Below are 20486 nucleotides of genomic sequence, written 5' to 3' on the forward strand. Positions count from 1 at the left end.
TATGATACCACAAATACACTGACACAAAAGAAATAATGTAGCACCAGAAAATACATTACATAGAGTAATGAAATTTTGGAAATACGTTTCTCTAGGTAACATACTTAAACAATTAACATTGCAAGATCACAGGTTACAGGAAAGCCATAGAAAATGTGAAGTGCTGGTACATCAATAACCAGTTTAACTGCCAGAAAGTTAAATGCAAGAATCCAAATGCGCATGCATTGTTTTGTACAGGTGTCCTATGTCAGTTTGTGGGCTGGAGTTGCGCTTGATCTGTCAATAAAGGGACGATTAACGTCGTTTGTGGATGACAGTTGTCATCTGATGATATCCTTTTTGTGAGTGGTTGGAGACATATCTGATGACAGAGCATGTTGGGTTATGACAACAGTATATGGGTGAATGATATACTGTTGGAAAACACCCCCTGGAATGCTGTTCGTGAATAGCAGCATAGCGGGTCAAATCACTAGATTGACACCCAGATTTGCAGTCAGGGTGTGTCAGATAACCATGAGAGCGCTCCCGCTGTCATACGAAATTGCATCCCAGAACATAACTCCAGATGCGTTTCCAATGTGTCTAGCGCACAAGAAGCTGGTTGCCGGCCTTCAACTGTCCTCGTCATCATTATCACTGAGTAAGAACTAATTTTCATCATAAAAACAGACCTCCACCCTACTCTCCAATGAGGTCTCATTTGACGCCAGTGAAGTCGCAAATAGTGTTGGTTTGGCATCAGTGGAATTCATGCTACAGGGCATCTGGCTCGGAGTTGTTGAAGTACCTGACCTATAACAGTTGGTTGTGTCACTGTGGTGCCACTTGCTGCTCGAATTGTTGCTGCAGATGTAGTACGATGTGCCAGAGCCATACACTAAACACAATGGTCTTCCATTCGGTAGTGCCACATGGCCGCGAGGATCCCAAGATTCTTGCGACTATACATTTTCGTACAGCATTTTACAGCATGTACTTAAAAACAAACCTGATTTTCATCTCCGTAGTTGCAGTACTAGCACCACTATTATGCAACTGGCATTAAATTTGAATACACATCTTTCAGATGCAGAAACACTTCTATAAACTTTTGTTTATGTCACACTTCAGTTGTTCTTGGTGTTGAGATCTTCCCCCCCCCCCCCCCTCCCCTTCCCCGAAAGGGTGTAAATAGGTTCAAGAAATGTTTCAAGGCATAAAGCATGCTCAATATTTTCAGTTGAAAGGCAGTAACCTTATGCCATTTACAGATCCTATAAATTAACCAATATGTGGGATTTGAAGTGGACTGACCTAAAAATTGTTAGGGCTTTCGTGGCCACTTGTTGACAAACTGTCTATTGGCTTCTGTCTCGGGTTCTTCGGCCAACGTTCATCTAATGATTTTTCTGACGTTTCCCCGGCATGAGTGGTTGGCACTGTCAAAGCTTCACCCTCCATTGCCAGTGGTGAACTGGAGCCGAGCTCTCAGCCGCAGACTATATGTACCTGGCGCGCCAATGTCGGAGGACTTCCCCGTGCTCATTTCTGGTGTGGTTCTCCTCTTGCTACCTGCAACGGTCGTTTGCTGCAGTACAGGAAGCCATGATCTGTTTACCTTAAGTCTTTCCTCTTTCTTGTTGAAACTGTTTGCGTGTTTTTGTATTTCTGCAGCTTCTCTGAACAAGTGCATGTGATAGTGCTTCTCTACAGCCAGAACTTCCATGTTGGTGAATTCTATTACATGGTCGGTCTCATTCAGTGTGTGCTCTGCCACGGCCGATTTCTCCACCTGCCCCAACCTGCAATGTCGCTTATGCTCTTTGATCCTGGTGTTAATTGATTGTCCAGTCATTCCGACATAAACTTTTCCGCATGTGCATGGTATACGGTATATTTCCGACATTGCAAGTGGGTCTCTCTTCTCCTTCGCCGATCTAAGACACTCTTTCATCTTCCTTGTCAGTTTGAAAATCTTCTTCACGCCATGTTTGCGCAATATGCGTCCGATTCTGTCCATCACTTTGGGAATGTATGGCAGAAAGGCCGTATCCGACAATTTTTTTTTCTGGTTCCCTACTTTGCTGAGTGTTTGTGGAGTACCCATTGCTCCTCAGAACAGTTTCCAGGTGTTGCATTTCTCGTTTGAGGTATTGCGGCTCACATATTCGTCCTGCTGTCATTACGAGTGTACTGATCATCTCTCTCTCTCTCTCTCTCTCTCTCTCTCTCTCTCTCTCTCTGGCTTGAATGGTGGTTTGACAGTTTGGGCAGGTATCGGTCTGTGCCATTCTTCAGTGGATATTCCCCCCACCCCCCTTCTCTCTCTCTCTCGTTGATAAATTACATTTCCCTAAGATTTTTCTAATTAATATTTACTGGCATCTGTTTTTCCTACAGTTAGTTTTATGTGGTTATTCCACTTGGTTACTTTGAACAGTTATTCAATGGTATTTTGCAGTTGTTAAGGTTTCCAGTGATTTATAGTGAATAGCATAGTGAACCTTAACAGAACTTTACACCCTTCTTGGTGCAACACTGTATTTAACGGACTATAAGATGCTGCGGACTATAAGATACACCTTAATTTTGCAGCAGTTTTAAAAAAAATAGCATTTTTACCATTTTTGCTATTAGATTGCAAAACCAGACTAGACTAAAAAAATCTTGGATTATGTCACTGAATTGACCTTTAAAATCCCTGAAAAATCTTTATCTGATTGGCTCTTTTAATGGCAACAGTTCTGTTACTTGACACACCAAATGTGAGAGGAGTTTCATCCATATTTACTATTTTGCTTAGTTCCACGCCGGTTTTCTTTCAGTGTTGAATAATAGTGATGGAATGATAATATTCACTATTTATACTTGTGTGACATTTTATGATATATTTTGGTTTTGCTAGCTTCCAAGCATATATTTGAATCATTTTTGTATTAATTCCAATCTCATTTGATGGTGTCCTTGAATCCATTTTGATACATCATTTATACTTTTGGCCATTTTGCATTCAGTCCACTATTTGCACATCTAGTTTTTTTCTTACTAGCGAGCCAATTGTGAATGATTTTTCTGTTGGTAGAGGGAGGAAATGCTGCTCAGGTGCTCTGTTTCCATGTTGTTCTGCATATGCTATTAATTTAAATTTATAGCCTGCATCATATGAACGCCATTTATTTTTTTGCCGTTATGAAACTAGCTACTAACAAAAATATTGTATTGTTACGGATAACACAACACTGTAAATTCAATTTCACTTGAACCATACACTGTAAAGATGCATCATAGTCTTCTGGGTTTGTGATGGCGGGGCAGGAGGGAGAGAGTGTTAGCAAGCTTGTGAATTCCCCCGCAAGTCATGTTCGTTGCATTGGTGTACTGCTGTTGTCAGTTGAATCCAGTGTTGCCAGATAAAGATAGGTTTCCTGCAGCATTGGGATAGACAGCCATTGTTAAGACAGGTGAGAATTTTAAGTCAAACCCTGAAAATTTTTGTATCAATTTTGGTTATGAGACACACATGAATGTTTGAGGTAGAAGAAAAAGTGCATCTTATAGTCAGTAAAATACAGCATGTAACATTTATATATGCTCAGGACTGCCAGTCCCTGCAGCAATCATTGATCCTCCACAGCTCTTCATTACAGACTTCTGAAATTGCAGCCTTTATGTAGAGTACAACATTGTCTGTGAACCGCTTGGGGGAGCTTCTGACATTATCCACTAAATAATTTATATCTGTTATAAGTAGTAATGCCCCTATACCACCAACCCCTCGGGGTACTCGGAAGTTATCTTTACATCAGTACCAAAATAGTTCCATGTGTTTGCCAATAATTTTTGGATAAGTAATAGTAAATTTCAGTGACAATGCTCACAAAGCAATGGACTTAGAGCAGACTGACAAGAAGTCCACAGATAAGGCAATTGCAATGGACTTAATAGCCACTCACAGCTGTAAAGATCTGCAAGAGTAAAAATTTGTGCTTAATAATAATTGAAGAATAAATGAGAACTCTGACACAAGAAGAGCCACTAATGAAAGGAACACAATTTGATGCTGCAAGTCGAGAAAAAATATGAAAGGTATTATCAGTAAAGCTTTTGATTAGCTTTCCTGAAGCAGACAAGTATAGCATTGACATTCCATGCAGATCACTGATAGGGAATTGTACACACACCTGCTCTCCATAAAATCAAGTTATCTGTGACAGAGCTAATGAGTGTGGTTATCCTTGGTGCTGGCAGAAAAAGAACTTTGACTTTATGCTTAAAGAACATATGACCGTACAGATATACCACTTCGACCATCGTAGAGACTCCTATGTGGAGGACACAGAAATAGTCATCCATAGTGTTGAGAAACAGTTGAAAACAAGTTAGTCGCCTAGTCTGGGTGTAATCTCAATTTGGTTTTACAGAGTACTCCTCAGCATTGGCCCTGTAGGTAGCTTCCATTTATCGTGAATGTCTCGCCCAGCACAAAGTCCCAAGCAATTGGAAGAAAGTATAGGCAACTCCTGTACTTAGGAAGGGTAAAAGAACAGACTCACAAAACTACAGACCAATGTCCTTAACATTGGTTTGCTGCATAATTCTTCAGCATATTCTAAGTTTGAATACAATAAATTTCCTTGTCTGCAAATCAGGGCATATTTAGAAAATAAAGCTAGTGCAAAACTTAGCTTGCCCTATTGTTGCATGATATCCTGCAAACCATAGGTGAAGTGCAAAAGGCATTTCATATTCTTAGATTTCTGGAAAGCTTTCAACATTGTGCCCAACTGTAAACTGTTAACTAAGGTCCAAGCATATGGAGTAGGTTCCCAGTTAAGCAAGTGGCTCAAAGAGATGGTAAGCAATGTCACCCATAATATTGCTCTGGATGCTGAGCATACATTAGAGACAAAGGTATTGTCAGGAGTGCCCCAGGGAATTATGAGAAGACTGCTCTTGTACATAAACATTCTGACAGATACATCGAGCAGCAACCTGTGACTGTTTGTTAGTGATGCTACAGTGTATCACTGAGTGATGAATGGGAGCTTGCTCCAGATATAGAAAAATGTGAGTTAATGTGGATGAGTACAAGAAAAAATCCTGTAGTATTAGAATGTAGTGTTAGAGAGCTGCTTGACACAATCATGTTGATCAAATATCCAGGTGTAACATTGTAAAACTAATGTAATAGAATCAGTATGTGAGGTCAGTAAAAGGGAAGACGAATTGTCAATTTATTAGGAGAATTCTAGGAACATGTAGCTCGTCCATAAAAGTGACTGTATATAGAACACAAGTATAAGCAATTTTTGATTACTTCTCGTGTTTGGGAGACCCAACATGTTGGAAATTGAGATGTACTGCTATATTTGTTACTAGTGGGTTTGATCAACATGCGAGTGTTACAGAGGCGCATTCTGAACTTAAATGGGAATCTCTGGAGGGAAGGAGATGTTCTTTTCACACACACTACTGAGAAAATTTAAAGAACCGGTATTTTCAGCTGACCACAGAATGACTCTACTGTTGCCAGTGTAAAATTTGTCTAAGGATCATGATGACAAGATAGAGAAATTAGGGCTCGTACAGAGGTGTGTAAGCAACCATTTTCTGGTTGCTCCATTTGCAAGTGGAACAGGAAATGAAATGACTAGTGCTAGCACAAGGTACCGTCTGTGTGCATTTTATGGTAGCTTTGGAGTATGTTTGTAGATGTAGTCTTATTTTAGGTGAAAAATTGCCTATTAACTGTAGGAAGGCCAAGGACTTGAACCTTTCCTCTTAGGTGAGGCATTCACCTTCAATTTGGGTTCCAAAGTTTTGCAGCTCCTCCATGGTTGGTAGGCATTTTTAAAAAAATAAAATTTTCTTGTTCTTCCTGTAGATTGTCCTTATCAACAATAATATATATGTCCTTCAGTCGCATCCTTCCATCTTAAACTAAAAGATGCCTGTCTTGTGGCAGATTCTCCAAAATAGTAGTCACTAAATATCATAACACAAATGTTAATGCTTGTTGAAGGAGAAAAATGGTCATGATTCAGAACTATTATATATTGTAAGGAAATCATTTTAATTATTGTAATTGGAAATTGTGTGTAAAGTATCAGTTTCCCTCTAAACGTTTTACAAAAGGAGTGGAAATGAATTAGCTGTACCAGTTTAAGCTGGGCAACTTCAAATGATGGATGAATATTACTGAGCCCACTGTATGATACATTACCCCACCGAGAGGAGAGACCGCCTTGTTTTCCTCTGGTGCTTTCAGCTTCATCATTTAACCAAAACAAAAAGTTAACACTTTCCTTAATTTGCTTGTTGTAACAGAGAATGAGCTGTACATAAGTCACAGATTATTAGTGATGTGTTTCATGGAAATTACTGCAGAATGTTGTCAAAGAAGATCGGCTGAATGTTTTTGTTTAACAGCTTCATCATTGCAACCGAGTAGAAAACATGATATAAAAGTTGTTAAAATTTTTTTGTTTTAGCTGCACATGCATTACTCCTAAATCAGAAAAAGATCATTCCATTTTAATCAATATAAAGTTTATGTAGTGAGTAATTACAAAATAATGAGGAAGAAGAGGAAAAGTTAATGAGTGGAGTGAAGAATCTGAGAAAATACTCTTGACGATATACAATTTTTGTGGTTTGAACCAGCCAATGTCTGTGAAAATTTCCAAAATTTTTGTTGTTTATTTGTGGTTTAGGGTTACAATTTTTAAAGACTTGTATTGGGAAATAAAACATTTAGTTTGCTGTACGAAACGGCCTTTTAATGTGCTACGTCGGACATCTTGCCGTTTCCCCTGTCACCTTGTTACAAAACAAATTCCAAAAGCTTCTATTTCAGTTAACATTCCATCAAAATTTTGCTGTGTTGTTAATATTTGGTTAGAAGTACCAGGAAATTTATTTTGTGTTTGTGACTTTTGTCTCCCATGACTTGATGTCATTACTGCTCACAATTTATGCAGTAAATATGAGACGGAAATAATAAATGGACCTCTTGTCAAAAATTTTGGATTTTGAGTTATTGTGATGTTTATGTTCAGCTTTAAATTCTGAGCAGCTGTGTGTGTGTGTGTGTGTGTGTGTGTGTGTGTGTGTGAGAGAGAGAGAGAGAGAGAGAGAGAATGCATTTTAAAGTTTCACTTTATTACCATTGTTTAATTGGACACATTTAAGAAATAAATTATGCATATATATTTGTAATAAAAGGTCTTTTTCAAATGGTCAAGTTTTTTTTTTAAAGTTAAGATTATATATTATGTGATTAATCCCTTCCGACCTATAACAGACTGCTGTGTACATGAATTTAAAAACAAAGTATATGGGCTTCAAGTTGAGAGAAAATAGTGCAGCCTGTGCTGATTTCTTTTGATAGAGTATTGATATTTTTATACTATGCTATGGCCAACTGCAAATTTCCAAGATCTGTTGGCATTTATAATTCTGATATAGAAAAGGACCACTGGCTTCATTTGGCATTATTGTAATTACAAACAAAACTGCTCGGAGCTCCTTAAAATACTTCTAAAATTAGGAGATGCTTTTTGTTGAAACATTCTATACAAAGCTGTAAAATTTTGAAAAGAAGCCTTTTACCGGCCAATGTTAATTCTTGATAACAGCAAGAGCTCCATTCCAGAAGACTGAAATTTGTTGTTTTTAATTATGTTATTGACTCCGTTGAATTCAAACAACTTCCAAATTAATAAAAGCATGTATAAAATGAAGGAAATTATTATAACTTGTAAAAAAAATGAAAATGGGATATTTTAGACATTATTGTAAAATTTTCAGTACAAGCAAAAATGTTCTTCTCCGACAAGAGATCCCTTTTCATGAATGTGGAAGTGTGTGTTTTTACCTACTGACGCATTATTCTGTATTTGAGGTTTTCTTTCAGTTTTTGTCCTTTTATTTGGTTCTCATTTGGCAGCATGACAAATATATCATAACTAAATAAAATATGCCATTCATTATAGTGCTGCGTGATGGTATGAGATTCTTCCATAACGAATGTGGTAATAATTCAGTAATACGCACATAAACGAATAAAATGATTGGGTGGTTACTAAAATACACACTGACAGCAAAGTCAATGAGGGACTGCCCAAAAGGAAAACAAAAAGAAAATATAACATTGGCAGAGTTAGGTCGCTGGACCAAAGAATAATACAAGCACTTATAATCATTATCCACAGGTGGTGCTTCCCGCACAACTCCCCCACGATAGATTGGAGCTCCAAGAATTTGCAAGTATTTATAATGCAGCCATCGGCCTGATCAGAGTAAACTGCTGATGTTTCTTTCTGTGAGCTTATTTGCTGAATGGAGGATGTCACTTGGTTGGGTTTGGTGTCATTGATGTAGAGTCCCAGGTTTTCTGCTGGTGTGAAGGGGTGTTTAATGTCAGTGAATATGCTGGTTTTACCCTTTCCTTGTGATACCTTTAGTCTTTGCTGTTACAAATTATTTGCACCATATGTTCATCACATTTGATAATTTGGAAAGATTCAGAGTATGCCAGTTGTAACGGTGGGCACACTGAATGCACCCTTAACATCGCCCGTGAGCGTGCCATTCAGCTTTTGGCTGTAGTAGGTGGAAAAGTGAACCCACCGCTGCAGTTTTTTTCTGTTTGTATAACAATGTACTTACATCTGAACCTGAGTCGATTATAAAGTAGCAACGATTGCTTGCGTGCCTGCAGCATACAGGCAGTGCAATAATGCGAGAAAAAAACTGCTTTATTTGCTGTGTGGGGCTATGGTCTGTTTATAGCTGATAACTGGACCAGTTTTAAGGCCGTGTCATCGTTAAGTATGCTTACATCATAGATCATACTCCCTGGGCTAATGGTGGCTCCCTCATTCGTGATTGGGTGCATTTGTGGAGTGTGTGGCATTTGCCGAGTAAGATGTGCAACTCCTGGTCTGCTGATAGGGGGTATTAACAGTGAAGGTGATTTAGGCAGCTGTGCCAGTTTTGCAATAGGAAGTAGGGGATTGCAACAAGTATAACCAGTTTTCCTTATGTTTGGTGGTTGATCACGGCAGCAGAAGATGGCTTGGGTGGTGAGTTCATGAGGCCACATGTTGGCCTTGGATCCACACTTGTGTGGATGTTCTAGCTGCGCTGGTTATGTTGAGTTGTTTCTCAGAAAGGTAGGCAACCGTGTGTTGTTAATCTTGGTCTACTTCTGTTATTAATGTGGAATGGATACTGCCGAGAAGAACTGCATGGTGAAGCAATTTGTGACCTTTACACCTTTGGTATTGTCGGAGATGGTTAATGATGCTGATTTATAATGGTTCACCATGATGGACAGTTATAGCCGCCGTTATTGGAATAACAGTTGACTGGGCTCAAATAGCGAGCTGATAAGTTAGCAGTGGTAGAAACTGCAATGAGCCAAGCCTGGCAGTACCATTATTCTCTGTACCAAATTGATAGTATTCTCCCTGTGTTCAATTGATTTAAGTGTTTTGTGTGCTGGCTAGATGCATGTGCATGCCCATACTTGTTTGTTTGTTTTCCTTTTTTTAATTTTATGGTGTTTAATATCATAGATTTTAAGGCTATCTAATTGTGTGATTTATTTGTTGTAATACTGGTCACTGTTTGGTCTTTATAATTTTTGTGGTTTTGAGGCCATTACTGGCCGATCATCGTAGTCCCTGTCAATTTGTTGTTACTAGAGCAAATAAGCTGTTTTAAGGCTATTGGCTGGGATCTATGTATCTCAAGGAAGGTTTAGGGTATTTTCTTTAACAAGGGAAAAGCAATTTATTGTGACTGGCTTGTGAACGTTCTTGGAGTTAAAGTAGCAGCATTGATGAGGAGGGGGAAGAGAGTTGGAGTGGAAACTGCCAGGGATAAATTTGTGCCAGATGTTATTGATAATGTTTTAAAAGACTTAAAAAAATGTAATCAAGAAACACCAGTATTTATAAAATTTAAAACAGTCATGAAAAATAAAAAAAAGATTGATAATTTTGAAGGCTATGAAACAAATAAGAAATTGCAGCAGGCCCAATAACAACTATACATTTAAGTAAAAAAAACTATACTTCAAAAGACAGCTTCAGTTAAATTCACAATTACCACAGTTTGCACAGGTGACTTACTGCATTAAATAATTACGTTAAGAAACTAACAATTACAGGAAAGAAGTCACTTGCGAGTTTTAAAAGGAAACACATTGAGATACCCAACAGCTGCGTGAAATAGCCACTTGCAACGAGCTGCATGTAAAATGTCTTAACTGGGTAAGGACAAATAATCCCTCCCTTCCGCCTGAGAGAGAGAGAGAGAGAGAGAGAGAGAGAGAGAGAGAGAGAGAGAGAGAGAGAGAGAGAGAGAGAGAGAGAGAGAGAGAGAAGGGAGGGGGGGGGGGGTATTCAGAACCCTGTCACCATAAACTGCTTTTCCGTTGCTACAGACAGAGAAACAAATACATGGATCTCAGCTGACAGCCTTTTACGAGCTTATACACTGTGGGTAGCATCAAATTGACTGGGACTTTGATAACTGGCCAGTGAGGCCCTCAAAACAACAGTAATGATAAAGCCAGGCAACAGTGACCAGCACTGCAACAAGCAGAATACATAATTAGGCACAGTTTTGAAATCTACTATCTCAAACAGTAGTAAAAAAAAATCCAGGCAAGCACATGCATCTAGCTACTACACATAACTCTTAAAATCAGTCAACTACCTAGAAAATATCAGAGAATACTATCAACTCAGTACAGAGAATAATATACTGTTAGAATAGCCCAATTGCAGTTTCTTCCATTGCAAACGTTTCAACTCAATATTTGAGCTCAGCCAACTATTTTTCTGGTGACGGTGGCTATAAATGTCTGTCTAACCAGAAGCATTAAAAATCAGCTTCACTAACCATCTCCAACAACACTGGATGCAAAGTTCATAAATTGCTCACCATACAGCTTTGCTTGGCGGTACCCCTTCCACATTCATAACAGATGTAGGCTAACATTAATAATGCTGGACTGCCTTCCTTTCTGAGAAACAGTTTCACATAATCAGTACAGCTCGAATCTCAACACAAACGTGGTCCAAGGCTAACACACAGTCACTACCCAAGCTGTCTTCCAGTGTTGTGACCAGACAGCAGACACGAGGAAAACTGGTTATACTCATTGCAATCCCTGACATCCTTCTGCAACACAGGCAAGTATAATGACCATCAATACACACTCACATGGAACAATTTTCTTTGTGCCACTTGGAAATCAATTTGATTCTGCCAGCAGAATGAATGATTATCTTCTTTACTTTGCTTGATGCGGGTCCACTTGTTTACTGCCAATAACTGGTTCTGAAGTGTGTCAAATATTACGGAAAGGAAAGTTGCCACTTAGCATGTAGCGAAGATACTGAGTCGCAAATAGGCACAACAAAAAAACTGTCACAGAATAAGTCTTCGGCCGTGACAGACATACACACACACACACACACACACACACACACACACACACACACACACACACACACACACATTCACGCAAACCCAACTTGCACACACATGACCACAGTTGCTGGCAGCTGAACCCAGGCTGGTTGGCTGAAAGCTTATTTTGTGACAGCCCTCCTTCCCCCCCCCCCCCCCTCTCTCTCTCTCTCTCTCTCTCTCTCTCTCTCTCTCTCTCTCTCTCTCTCTCTCTCACACATATCTGTGACTTATCTTCGTTGTATGCTAAGTAGCAACTATCCTTTTCATAATATTATCATGCCCGAAACCATAGGACTACTGAGGCATCTAATCTGGAAACTGCCACTGCAAATTTTCTGTGATCACTAGGAACACCCTTTTGCACAGGTGCAAAGTCCAACATGGAAAACCACCGTACAGATTCCTTGGATAGGAATTTCAGAGCTTATACTTTCACTTGTGGCATGGAAACTGTGCTATTTTCGGGGACCAAACTACTGATCATATTTGTTGTTCGTTTGCTGGAATAACTTAAGATTGTGTGTTGCAGTTAGAGTTTGGAGGTCACTAACCTGCTTTGCAGATCATCATGTAGGCATAAGAATTCTCTTCCATTTGAAACCCTTTGAAGTCATGATGGAATTTGATTGACTTTCTTCGTTGACTATGTTTTTCTGTCTTCCTATTGCATTTCAAAGGTTGCCGATTTATATGATTCTTCCATCGTACAATTGGTAATAATTCAATAACACATATATAATTAGATAAGTTGATTTTGTTAGGACTACTATGGAAATACACCTTGACAATGGAATTCCCTAAAAGGTAAACAGAGAGAAAACATAACACCAGCAAAGCTAGGTCGGTAAACCAAAGATAAATATATGTTGTTGTGGTCTTCAGTCCTGAGACTGGTTTGATGCAGCTCTCCATGCTACTCTATCCTGTGCAAGCTTCATCTCCCAGTACTTACTGCAACCTACATCCTTCTGAATCTGCTTACTGTATTCATCTCTTGGTCTCCCTCTACGATTTTTACCCTCCAATGCTAAATTTGTGATCCCTTGATGCCTCAAAACATGTCCTACCAACCGGTCCCTTCTTTTTGTCAAGTTGTGCCACAAACTCCTCTTCTCCCCAATTCTATTCAATACCACCTCATTAGTTATATGATCTACCCATCTAATCTTCAGTAGCACCACATTTCAAAAGCTTCTATTCTCTTCTGGTCTAAACTATTTATCGTCCATGTTTCACTTCCAAACATGGCTACACTCCATACAAATACTTTCAGAAACACTTCCCTTGCCATTGCCAGTCTACATTTTATATCCTCTCTACTTCGACCATCATCAGTTATTTTGCTCCCCAAATAGCAAAACTCCTTTACTACTTTAAGTGTCTCATTTCCTAATCTAATACCCTCAGCATCACCCGACTTAATTCGACTACATTCTATTATCCTTGTTTTGCTTTTGTTGATGTTCATCTTATATCCTCCTTTCAAGACACTGTCCATTCCGTTCAACTGCTCTTTCAAGTCCTTTGCTGTCTCTGATAGAATTACATTGTCATCGGCGAACCTCAGTTTTTATTACTTCTCCATGAATTTTAATACCTACTCCAAATTTTTCTTTTGTTTCCTTTACTGCGTGCTCAATATACAGATTGAATAACATCAGGGAGAGGATACAACCCTGTCTCACTCCCTTCCCAATCACTGCTTCCCTTTCATGCCCCTCGGCTCTTATAACTGCCATCTGGTTTCTGTACAAATTGTAAATAGCATTTCGCTCCCTGTATTTTACCCCTGCCACCTTCAGAATTTGAAAGAGAGTATTCCAGTTAATATTGTCAAAAGCTTTCTCTAAGTCTACAAATGCTAGAAACATAGGTTTGCCATTCCTTAATCTTTCTTCTAAGATAAGTTGTAGGGTCAGTATTTCTGTGGAATCCAAACTGATCTTCCCCGAGGTTGGCTTATACTAGTTTTTCCATTCGTCTGTAAAGAATTTGTGTAAGTATTTTGCAGCTGTGGCTTATTAAACTGATTGTTCTGTAATTATCACATCTGTCAACACCTGCTTTCTTTGGGATTGGAATTATTATATTCTTCTTGAAGTCTGAGAGAATTTCGCCTGTTTCATACATCTTGCTCGCCAGATGGTAGAGTTTTGCAGGGCTGTCTCTCCCAAGGCCGTCAGTAGTTCCAATGGGTTGTTGTCTACTCCCGGGGCCTTGTTTCGACTCAGGTCTTTCAGTGCTCTGTCAAACTCTTCCCGCAGTATCGTATCTCCCATTTCATCTTCATCTGCATCCTCTTCCATTTCCATAATATCGTCCTCAAGTACATCACCCTTGTATAGATCCTCTATATACTCCTTCCACCTTTCCACCTTCTCTTCTTTGCTTAGAACTGGGTTTTCATCTGATCTCTTGATATTCGTACAAGTGGTTCTCTTTTCTCCAAAGGTCTCTTTAATTTTCCTGTAGGCAGTATCTATCTTACCCTTGTGAGAAGCCTCTACATCCTTACATTTATCCTCTAGCCATCCCTGCTTAGCCATTTTGCACTTCCTGTCGATCTCATTTTTGATACGTTTGTATTCCTTTTTGCCTGCTTCATTTACTGCATTTTTATATTTTCTCCTTTCATCAATTAAATTCAATATTTCTTCTGTTACCCAAGGATTTCTACTAGCCCTCGTCTTTTTACCTACTTGATCCTCTGCTGCCTTCACTACCTCATCCCTCAAAGCTACCCATTCTTCTTCTACTGTATTTCTTTCCTCCATTCCTGTCAATTGTTCCCTTATGCTCTCCCTGAAACTCTCTACAACCTCTGGTTCTTTCAGTTTATCCAGGTCCCATCTCCTTAAATTCCCACCATTTTGCAGTTTCTTCAGTTTTAATCTACAGTTCATAACCAATAGATTGTGGTCAGAGTCCACATCTGCCCCTGGAAATGTCTTAAAATTTAAAACTTGATTCCTAAATCTCTGTCGTACCATCATATAATCTATCTGACACCTTTTAGTATCTCCAGGATCCTTCCAAGTATACAGCCTTCTTTTATGATTCTTGAACCTAGTGTTAGCTATGATTAAGTTGTGCTCTGAGCAAAATTCTACCAGGCGGCTTCCTCTTTCATTTCTTTGCCCCAGTCCATATTCACCTACTACGTTTCCTTCTCTCCCTTTTCCTACTACTGAATTCCAGGCTCCCATGACTATTAAATTTTCGTCACCCTTCACTATCTGAATAATTTCTTTTATTTGATAATACATTTCTTCAATTTCCTCGTCATCTGCAGAGCTAGTTGGCATATAAACTTGTACTACTGTAGTAGGTGTGGGCTTTGTATCTATCTTGGCCACAATAATGCATTCACTATGCTGTTTGTAGTAGCTTACCCGCATTCCTATTTTCCTATTCATTACTAAACCTACTCCTGCATTACCCCTATTTGATTTTGTGTTCATAACCCTGTAGTCACCTGACCAAAGTCTTGTTCCTCCTGCCACCGAATCACTAATTCCCACTATATCTAACTTTAACCTATCCATTTCCCTTTTTAAATTTTCTAACCTACCTGCCCAATTAAGGGATCTGACACTCCATGCTCAGATTCGTAGAACGCCAGTTTTCTTTCTCCTGATAACGTCATCTTCTTGAGTAGTCCCCGCCAGGAGCTCTGAATGGGGGACTATTTTACCTCCAAATGTTTCAATGTGTCACTAAAAGGAGGTATTCTGACTTCTTAAAGAAATCGGAATACTTTGTTTTAATGAAAAATTGAAAAATGCCTTTTTTACACAGTCTCAGATTTTGTTGACTTGCTCAGATCTGAATTTTTTGGTGTCTGTTCAAATAACTGTACTTCAGTTTTGCAGAGGCACAACATTATTTTTCAATTATCATTTTGTATAACGTGTTTTGCTGCAAATGTTGCCGTTAATCATAGCATTAACAAGTCTGTGGTAGACTTGAAAGTGATTAAACATTTCATGTGATGGAAAAATGACCAACTCACTACTAGGTACTCTTCTGAACTTAGTACCCGTTGTAGTTGTATTTACGCTTTGCCGAAACAAGAAAGTAGGTGCAGTTCGTTTGGAAGTATAGATCTTGACAAAACTTTAATTCATATAACTGTCAATGTTTTTGGAGCCTGGAAGTATGTATATATAAACCACTTCCTTATTTATGAACTGAAGTACAAAATTATTTACAATTAGAAAACAAGTTATGCTGTGATTCAGTCTTGGTTTATTGAAGTTCCCGTGTTTAGTTACGAAAGAGTTGAGATTATTCTTGCATAATTTTAATTTATTAGGTGATTTATTACGAGTGTTCAGTGATAACTAAAGAACACTCATACTATTCACAAATAGAAGTTGGTAAAGTGGCATACTCTACTATAGTTTTGCTGAGAACTAATATATTTGTTTACAAGTAGTATCCCTTTCCTGGTCTAAAAAACGAAATTAGTATCATCTATAGTCCAAACCTTTTTGAAAGTTTGTCATCATCTATGTCCCTCATGCGTATTTTAATTCCTTTGTTTCATTTTTGCTCTAATAATGTTCCGTTTATCTTCCAGTATGCAGATGATTGGCAGGAGTGTGGCGACAAGAAAATTGTATCAGAGTATACAGATACCTTCATTCAGGCAGTACATCTCTTGCTTAACCTGTGGTAAGTGCATGTTTATGATTCTCAAATGTTATTGAATCAAATGTTATAATACAACATTATTTCTCATCCCATGCAGTAAGTTCCCCTGACCAGTGGTTTAGGGTGACTTTCCCGAAATCTACCCCTTTTCTTAGACCTCTCCTGTCCTTGTTCTGCCACCGCTTTGTGAGTAGATTTTTTTATTTATCCAATTAAAATGTTGTATTATGTAATTATTCACAAATTTATCAGTTTATATGTCTGAAGATTTTTGTTCTTGAAGGTCTCTTGTCAAATATAGCTTTAGCTTGAGTTTCGCAGTGGTTAGCTCACTTGACTCGCATTCAGAAAACGAGGTGTTCACATATCCACCTAGCAAACCTGATGTAAGATATTTATGATTTTCTTAAATGACTTAAGCTGACTTCTAGGATGTTTCCTGTGAAAAGGACGTGGCCAGTTTCTTCCCCTTTCTTGTCTAAACCAAGAATGTGTTCCATCTCCAGCGACTACAGATATGCATGGTACAGATATCAGCATGCCAGCCCGTGTTTTGTGCCTTGGGCTAGCTTACTTCGTCTGCCAGGCTCAGCCCATTGCACTGTACTCTCAGAATATTCATCATGCCAACCTGTTGTCTCTGCTGTGGCATACCTTAGAACTGTTAAAATATATTTGGGGGACGGAATTTTTTGGTGTTGTGTACTAAATGTTCCCCACCGCATGTCAGTGGAGTCCTGCATTGCCCTATTTAGTATTAAGAACTATAATTAAAAGAATCTGTGCAGAGTAAAGCTGTTGTGATTGTTATTGGTGACGCATATAATCTTTTCATGATAGATATACCTACACTGTGTGATCAAAAGTATCCAGACACCCCCCCCCCCCCAAAAACATAAGTATTTCATATTAAGTGCATTGTGCGGCCAGGTTTTCCATATCAGTGACCTTAGTTAGTAGTCATTAGAGATTGTGAGAGAGCGGAATGGGGTGCTCTACAGAACTCACGAACTTCAAACGTTGTCAGGTGATTGGGTGTCACATATGTCGTATGTCTGTACGTGAGATTCCCACACTCCTAAATATCCCTAGGTCCACTGTTTCTGATGTGTTAGTGAATTGGAAACACGAAGGAACACGTACAGCACAAAAGCAGGTGGGCTGACCTAGTCTGTTGACTGACAGAGACTGCTGATAGTTGAAGAGGCTCATAATGTGTAATAGGCAGACATCTATCCAGACTATCAAAAAGGAATTTGACTCATGAGGATCCACTGCAAGTACTACAAGGTGAGAAAACTTGGATTTCATGGTTGAGCGCCTGTTCGTAAGCCACATATAATGCTGTTAAATGCCAAATGACACCTTGCTTGGTGTAAGGAGTGTAAACATTGGACGACTGAACAGCGGAAATTGTTGTGTGGAGTGACAACAGCTGAAGCATCCGAGGTAGCCAAATTCATCGTGGAAGACATTGTATTAAAACAAGCTGCCCCAAGGCCGTTAATTAAGGATCTAGGGAAAGTTTTTCAATTGAATCTTGAGGCAGAGATAACCATCGGTGCAACATTACTCACCACATGATGACTGCCTACCATCCGCAAACTAACAGGCTTATTGAATGCCTTAATGAGACCTTGGCCGACAAGCTATCAATGTTGAGCAGAGCAACTGGCATGAGGTGCTACTTTTCATGATGTTTGCCTACAACACCGTCAAACAAGACATCACAGGATTTATGCTATTTGTCCTGGTGCATGGGTGTGAGGCGAGTACGACGATGGACACTGTGTTTCCATTACATCCTGATGACGTGGACGATGACTACGTAGGCCAGGTGTTAACCAGAGCTGAGGGAGCTCAGCAGTTAGCTCGACTCCGCACGCTGCCAGCTTTGATTGCCGAAGATATGACACGAGCCACCACCCTGTTGAATACCAGCCTGGTGACCTCGTCTGAATCTTCACTCTTGTTCAGAAGGTTGGTCTCTCTCAGAAGCTCCTCAGATGCTACCTTGGACCTTATAAGGTTGTAATACAGTTGTCTTATGGTAGTTATGAAATTGAAGATTTCGACACTGACACAAGATGACAAAAGGTCAGGAATACGATCCACATCCTTAGAATGAAGCCCTATAAGGATACTCCAACCTAGGATAAATTCGATGCTCCAGCGACAAGCAACAAGTGGAATGGTGATGAAGAGCATAGCGGCAAAAGAAGTTCTAAGAAGACCACCACCAAGGCGAGAATCAGTCATCAGGAGTTGTAGTGTGCAGGACCGATGACTCGTTCCTGGACTACGAGGACATAACACCGAGATGCTGTTCTCTGTTGCAGAGTTAAATATCTCAGAAGAAGCACTGTGGTGTAGTTATGATACTAAACTGTTGCATGGAGGGTCGTGAGTTCAAAACTCACCTGGACTGTATAATTTTAATTTCTACATTCGGTTTGAGTCCATTCTAGAAGTATCCACAAATGTCAAGAATCATTGTACTGGAATGTTCTTTAGCCGTATATATATGTAAGTGCTGAACAAACCTTCATTAAGTGAAGTAGTTAGTGCTCGTCATTCATCTAGTTACACCTTCTTCTGTGACATTATCTGTGGATTGAAGCATTCAGAGAACTCTTGAAGAATGGCAAGTAGCTTCTTTTGTTGTTCCTCAGTGAGATCTGGTGATAGTTGAGCTAGAAGATCTTGTCTCGCAGTGGTAGCACTAATTTCGCACACAGACTCGATACGGGATGTTTCTATGACGCTCAGCTGTTCTTCAATTAACGGCTCAGCTTTTTCTACGCACATGAGACTTCGAAGGATCTGCAGTTCGGGGCGACGTTTAACTATACACAATTCACTGAATCCATTCCTAAATGAGACTACAGAGGCTGGGATGACAAAGTTATTCTCAAGTGGTATGCTACTCTTACATTCCACTACAAGATCCATGGGTTGATGCGTGGCATGACACGTGACTGTTACCTTTCTAGTGCTGACTGCAGGAATGATCACTTCATCCAGCACACACAGTCTCCACACACTCGGGTGTGCATCTTCCTGTCCACAGTATCTCATCTCGTCTAGCATAATCTTAGAGCGACCACAATCTGCAATTGCCGGAGAAGCTATGAGAATGACTTAATGACCACACTCTTCTAAGAAGATGAATCCTAAGGGCTGTGTATGGCCTCTTATACCCACAGGAATGGTACATCTTCCTGTAGGTTTTACATATGTCCCATTAGCCACCTCCAGCAGAGATGTTTTGTTGTCGACGAATACTGTAGCTATATATATACTGCAGGGTTTTATTAGATTAGATTCCTCCCCATGGGAAACAAACCGCTGGCCCGAAAAATTACCAGTTCATGACACTGATGTGGGTGAACCAACTGTAAAAATTGTTAGTTCGCCTAAACAGGTCATTCTAAAGGATTTAAATATGCTTAATCTCATGTTAGTAAATTGTTGAAGTGTCTGTAGCAATATCCCCGAGTTAATCTCCGCAATAAACAGTAACAATGCCAATATTGTATTAGGTACGGAAATCTGGTTGAAACCAGACATAAAAAGCAGTGAAATTTTGAACTCTGATTGGACAATGTTTAGGAAGGATAGGACTGATGCTATAGGAGGTGGTGTGTTCATTGCAGTTAAAAGCTGTTTAAACACAGCTGACATCGATACTGCGTCGGACTGTGAAATAGTCTGGATAAAGCTGTCAGACAGGGATTGACCATTGTTTTAGGATGTTTTTATAGACCACTAGCATCCCCAACAAACGTCGCGGAAGGTTTCAGGGAAAGTCTTGAGTACATAGGAAGTAAATATCCAAATTATCCATTAGTTATAGGAGGAGACTTTAATCTAGCATCCATTGACTAGTAAAATTACACGTTTATCACAGGGAGCAGAAGCAAAGATTCATGTAAAGTTATTCTAGGAGCGCTCTCAACATACAACCTTGAGCAATTGGTTAATTGGTTAGAAAACCAACTCGAGATGGGAACATATTAGATATCTTGGCTACAAACAGACCTGATGTTTTTGAGGAAGTTAATCTAGAAGATGGTATTAGCGACCATAATGTCATTGTGGCATCTGTCAGTGGAAGTTGCAAAAAAAAAAAAAAAAAAAAAAACACACAAGAAACTGCTCAGTTTTCTTGTTTGGGAAAGCAAATAAAAGTGTCATTAATGAATATTTTCATGGTCAGCTCCAAGCATTTACTGCAGGACATAGAGATATTGAGCATCTTTGGTTGGAATTTAAAGGTATTGTTCACCACGTGCTAGAGAAGTATGTGCCTAGCAAAAGTATAGGGGAGGGAAAGGATCCACCTTTGTACAACA

General features: G+C 39.3%; 1 protein-coding gene across 1 annotated transcript in view; it reads left to right on the plus strand.

The window, feature by feature from the left end:
- The window catches only part of LOC126353832 (HEAT repeat-containing protein 3), a 233724-nt gene that overhangs the window by 91439 nt on the left and 121799 nt on the right, over positions 1-20486 (plus strand). The window contains exon 4 of the mRNA XM_050002965.1: positions 16058-16152. Coding sequence (XP_049858922.1) covers positions 16058-16152 — 95 coding nt within the window. The remainder of the gene's footprint in view (positions 1-16057; positions 16153-20486) is intronic.

The sequence above is a fragment of the Schistocerca gregaria genome, chromosome 3, assembly GCF_023897955.1.
Source record: "Schistocerca gregaria isolate iqSchGreg1 chromosome 3, iqSchGreg1.2, whole genome shotgun sequence".
Taxonomy (NCBI): domain Eukaryota; kingdom Metazoa; phylum Arthropoda; class Insecta; order Orthoptera; family Acrididae; genus Schistocerca; species Schistocerca gregaria.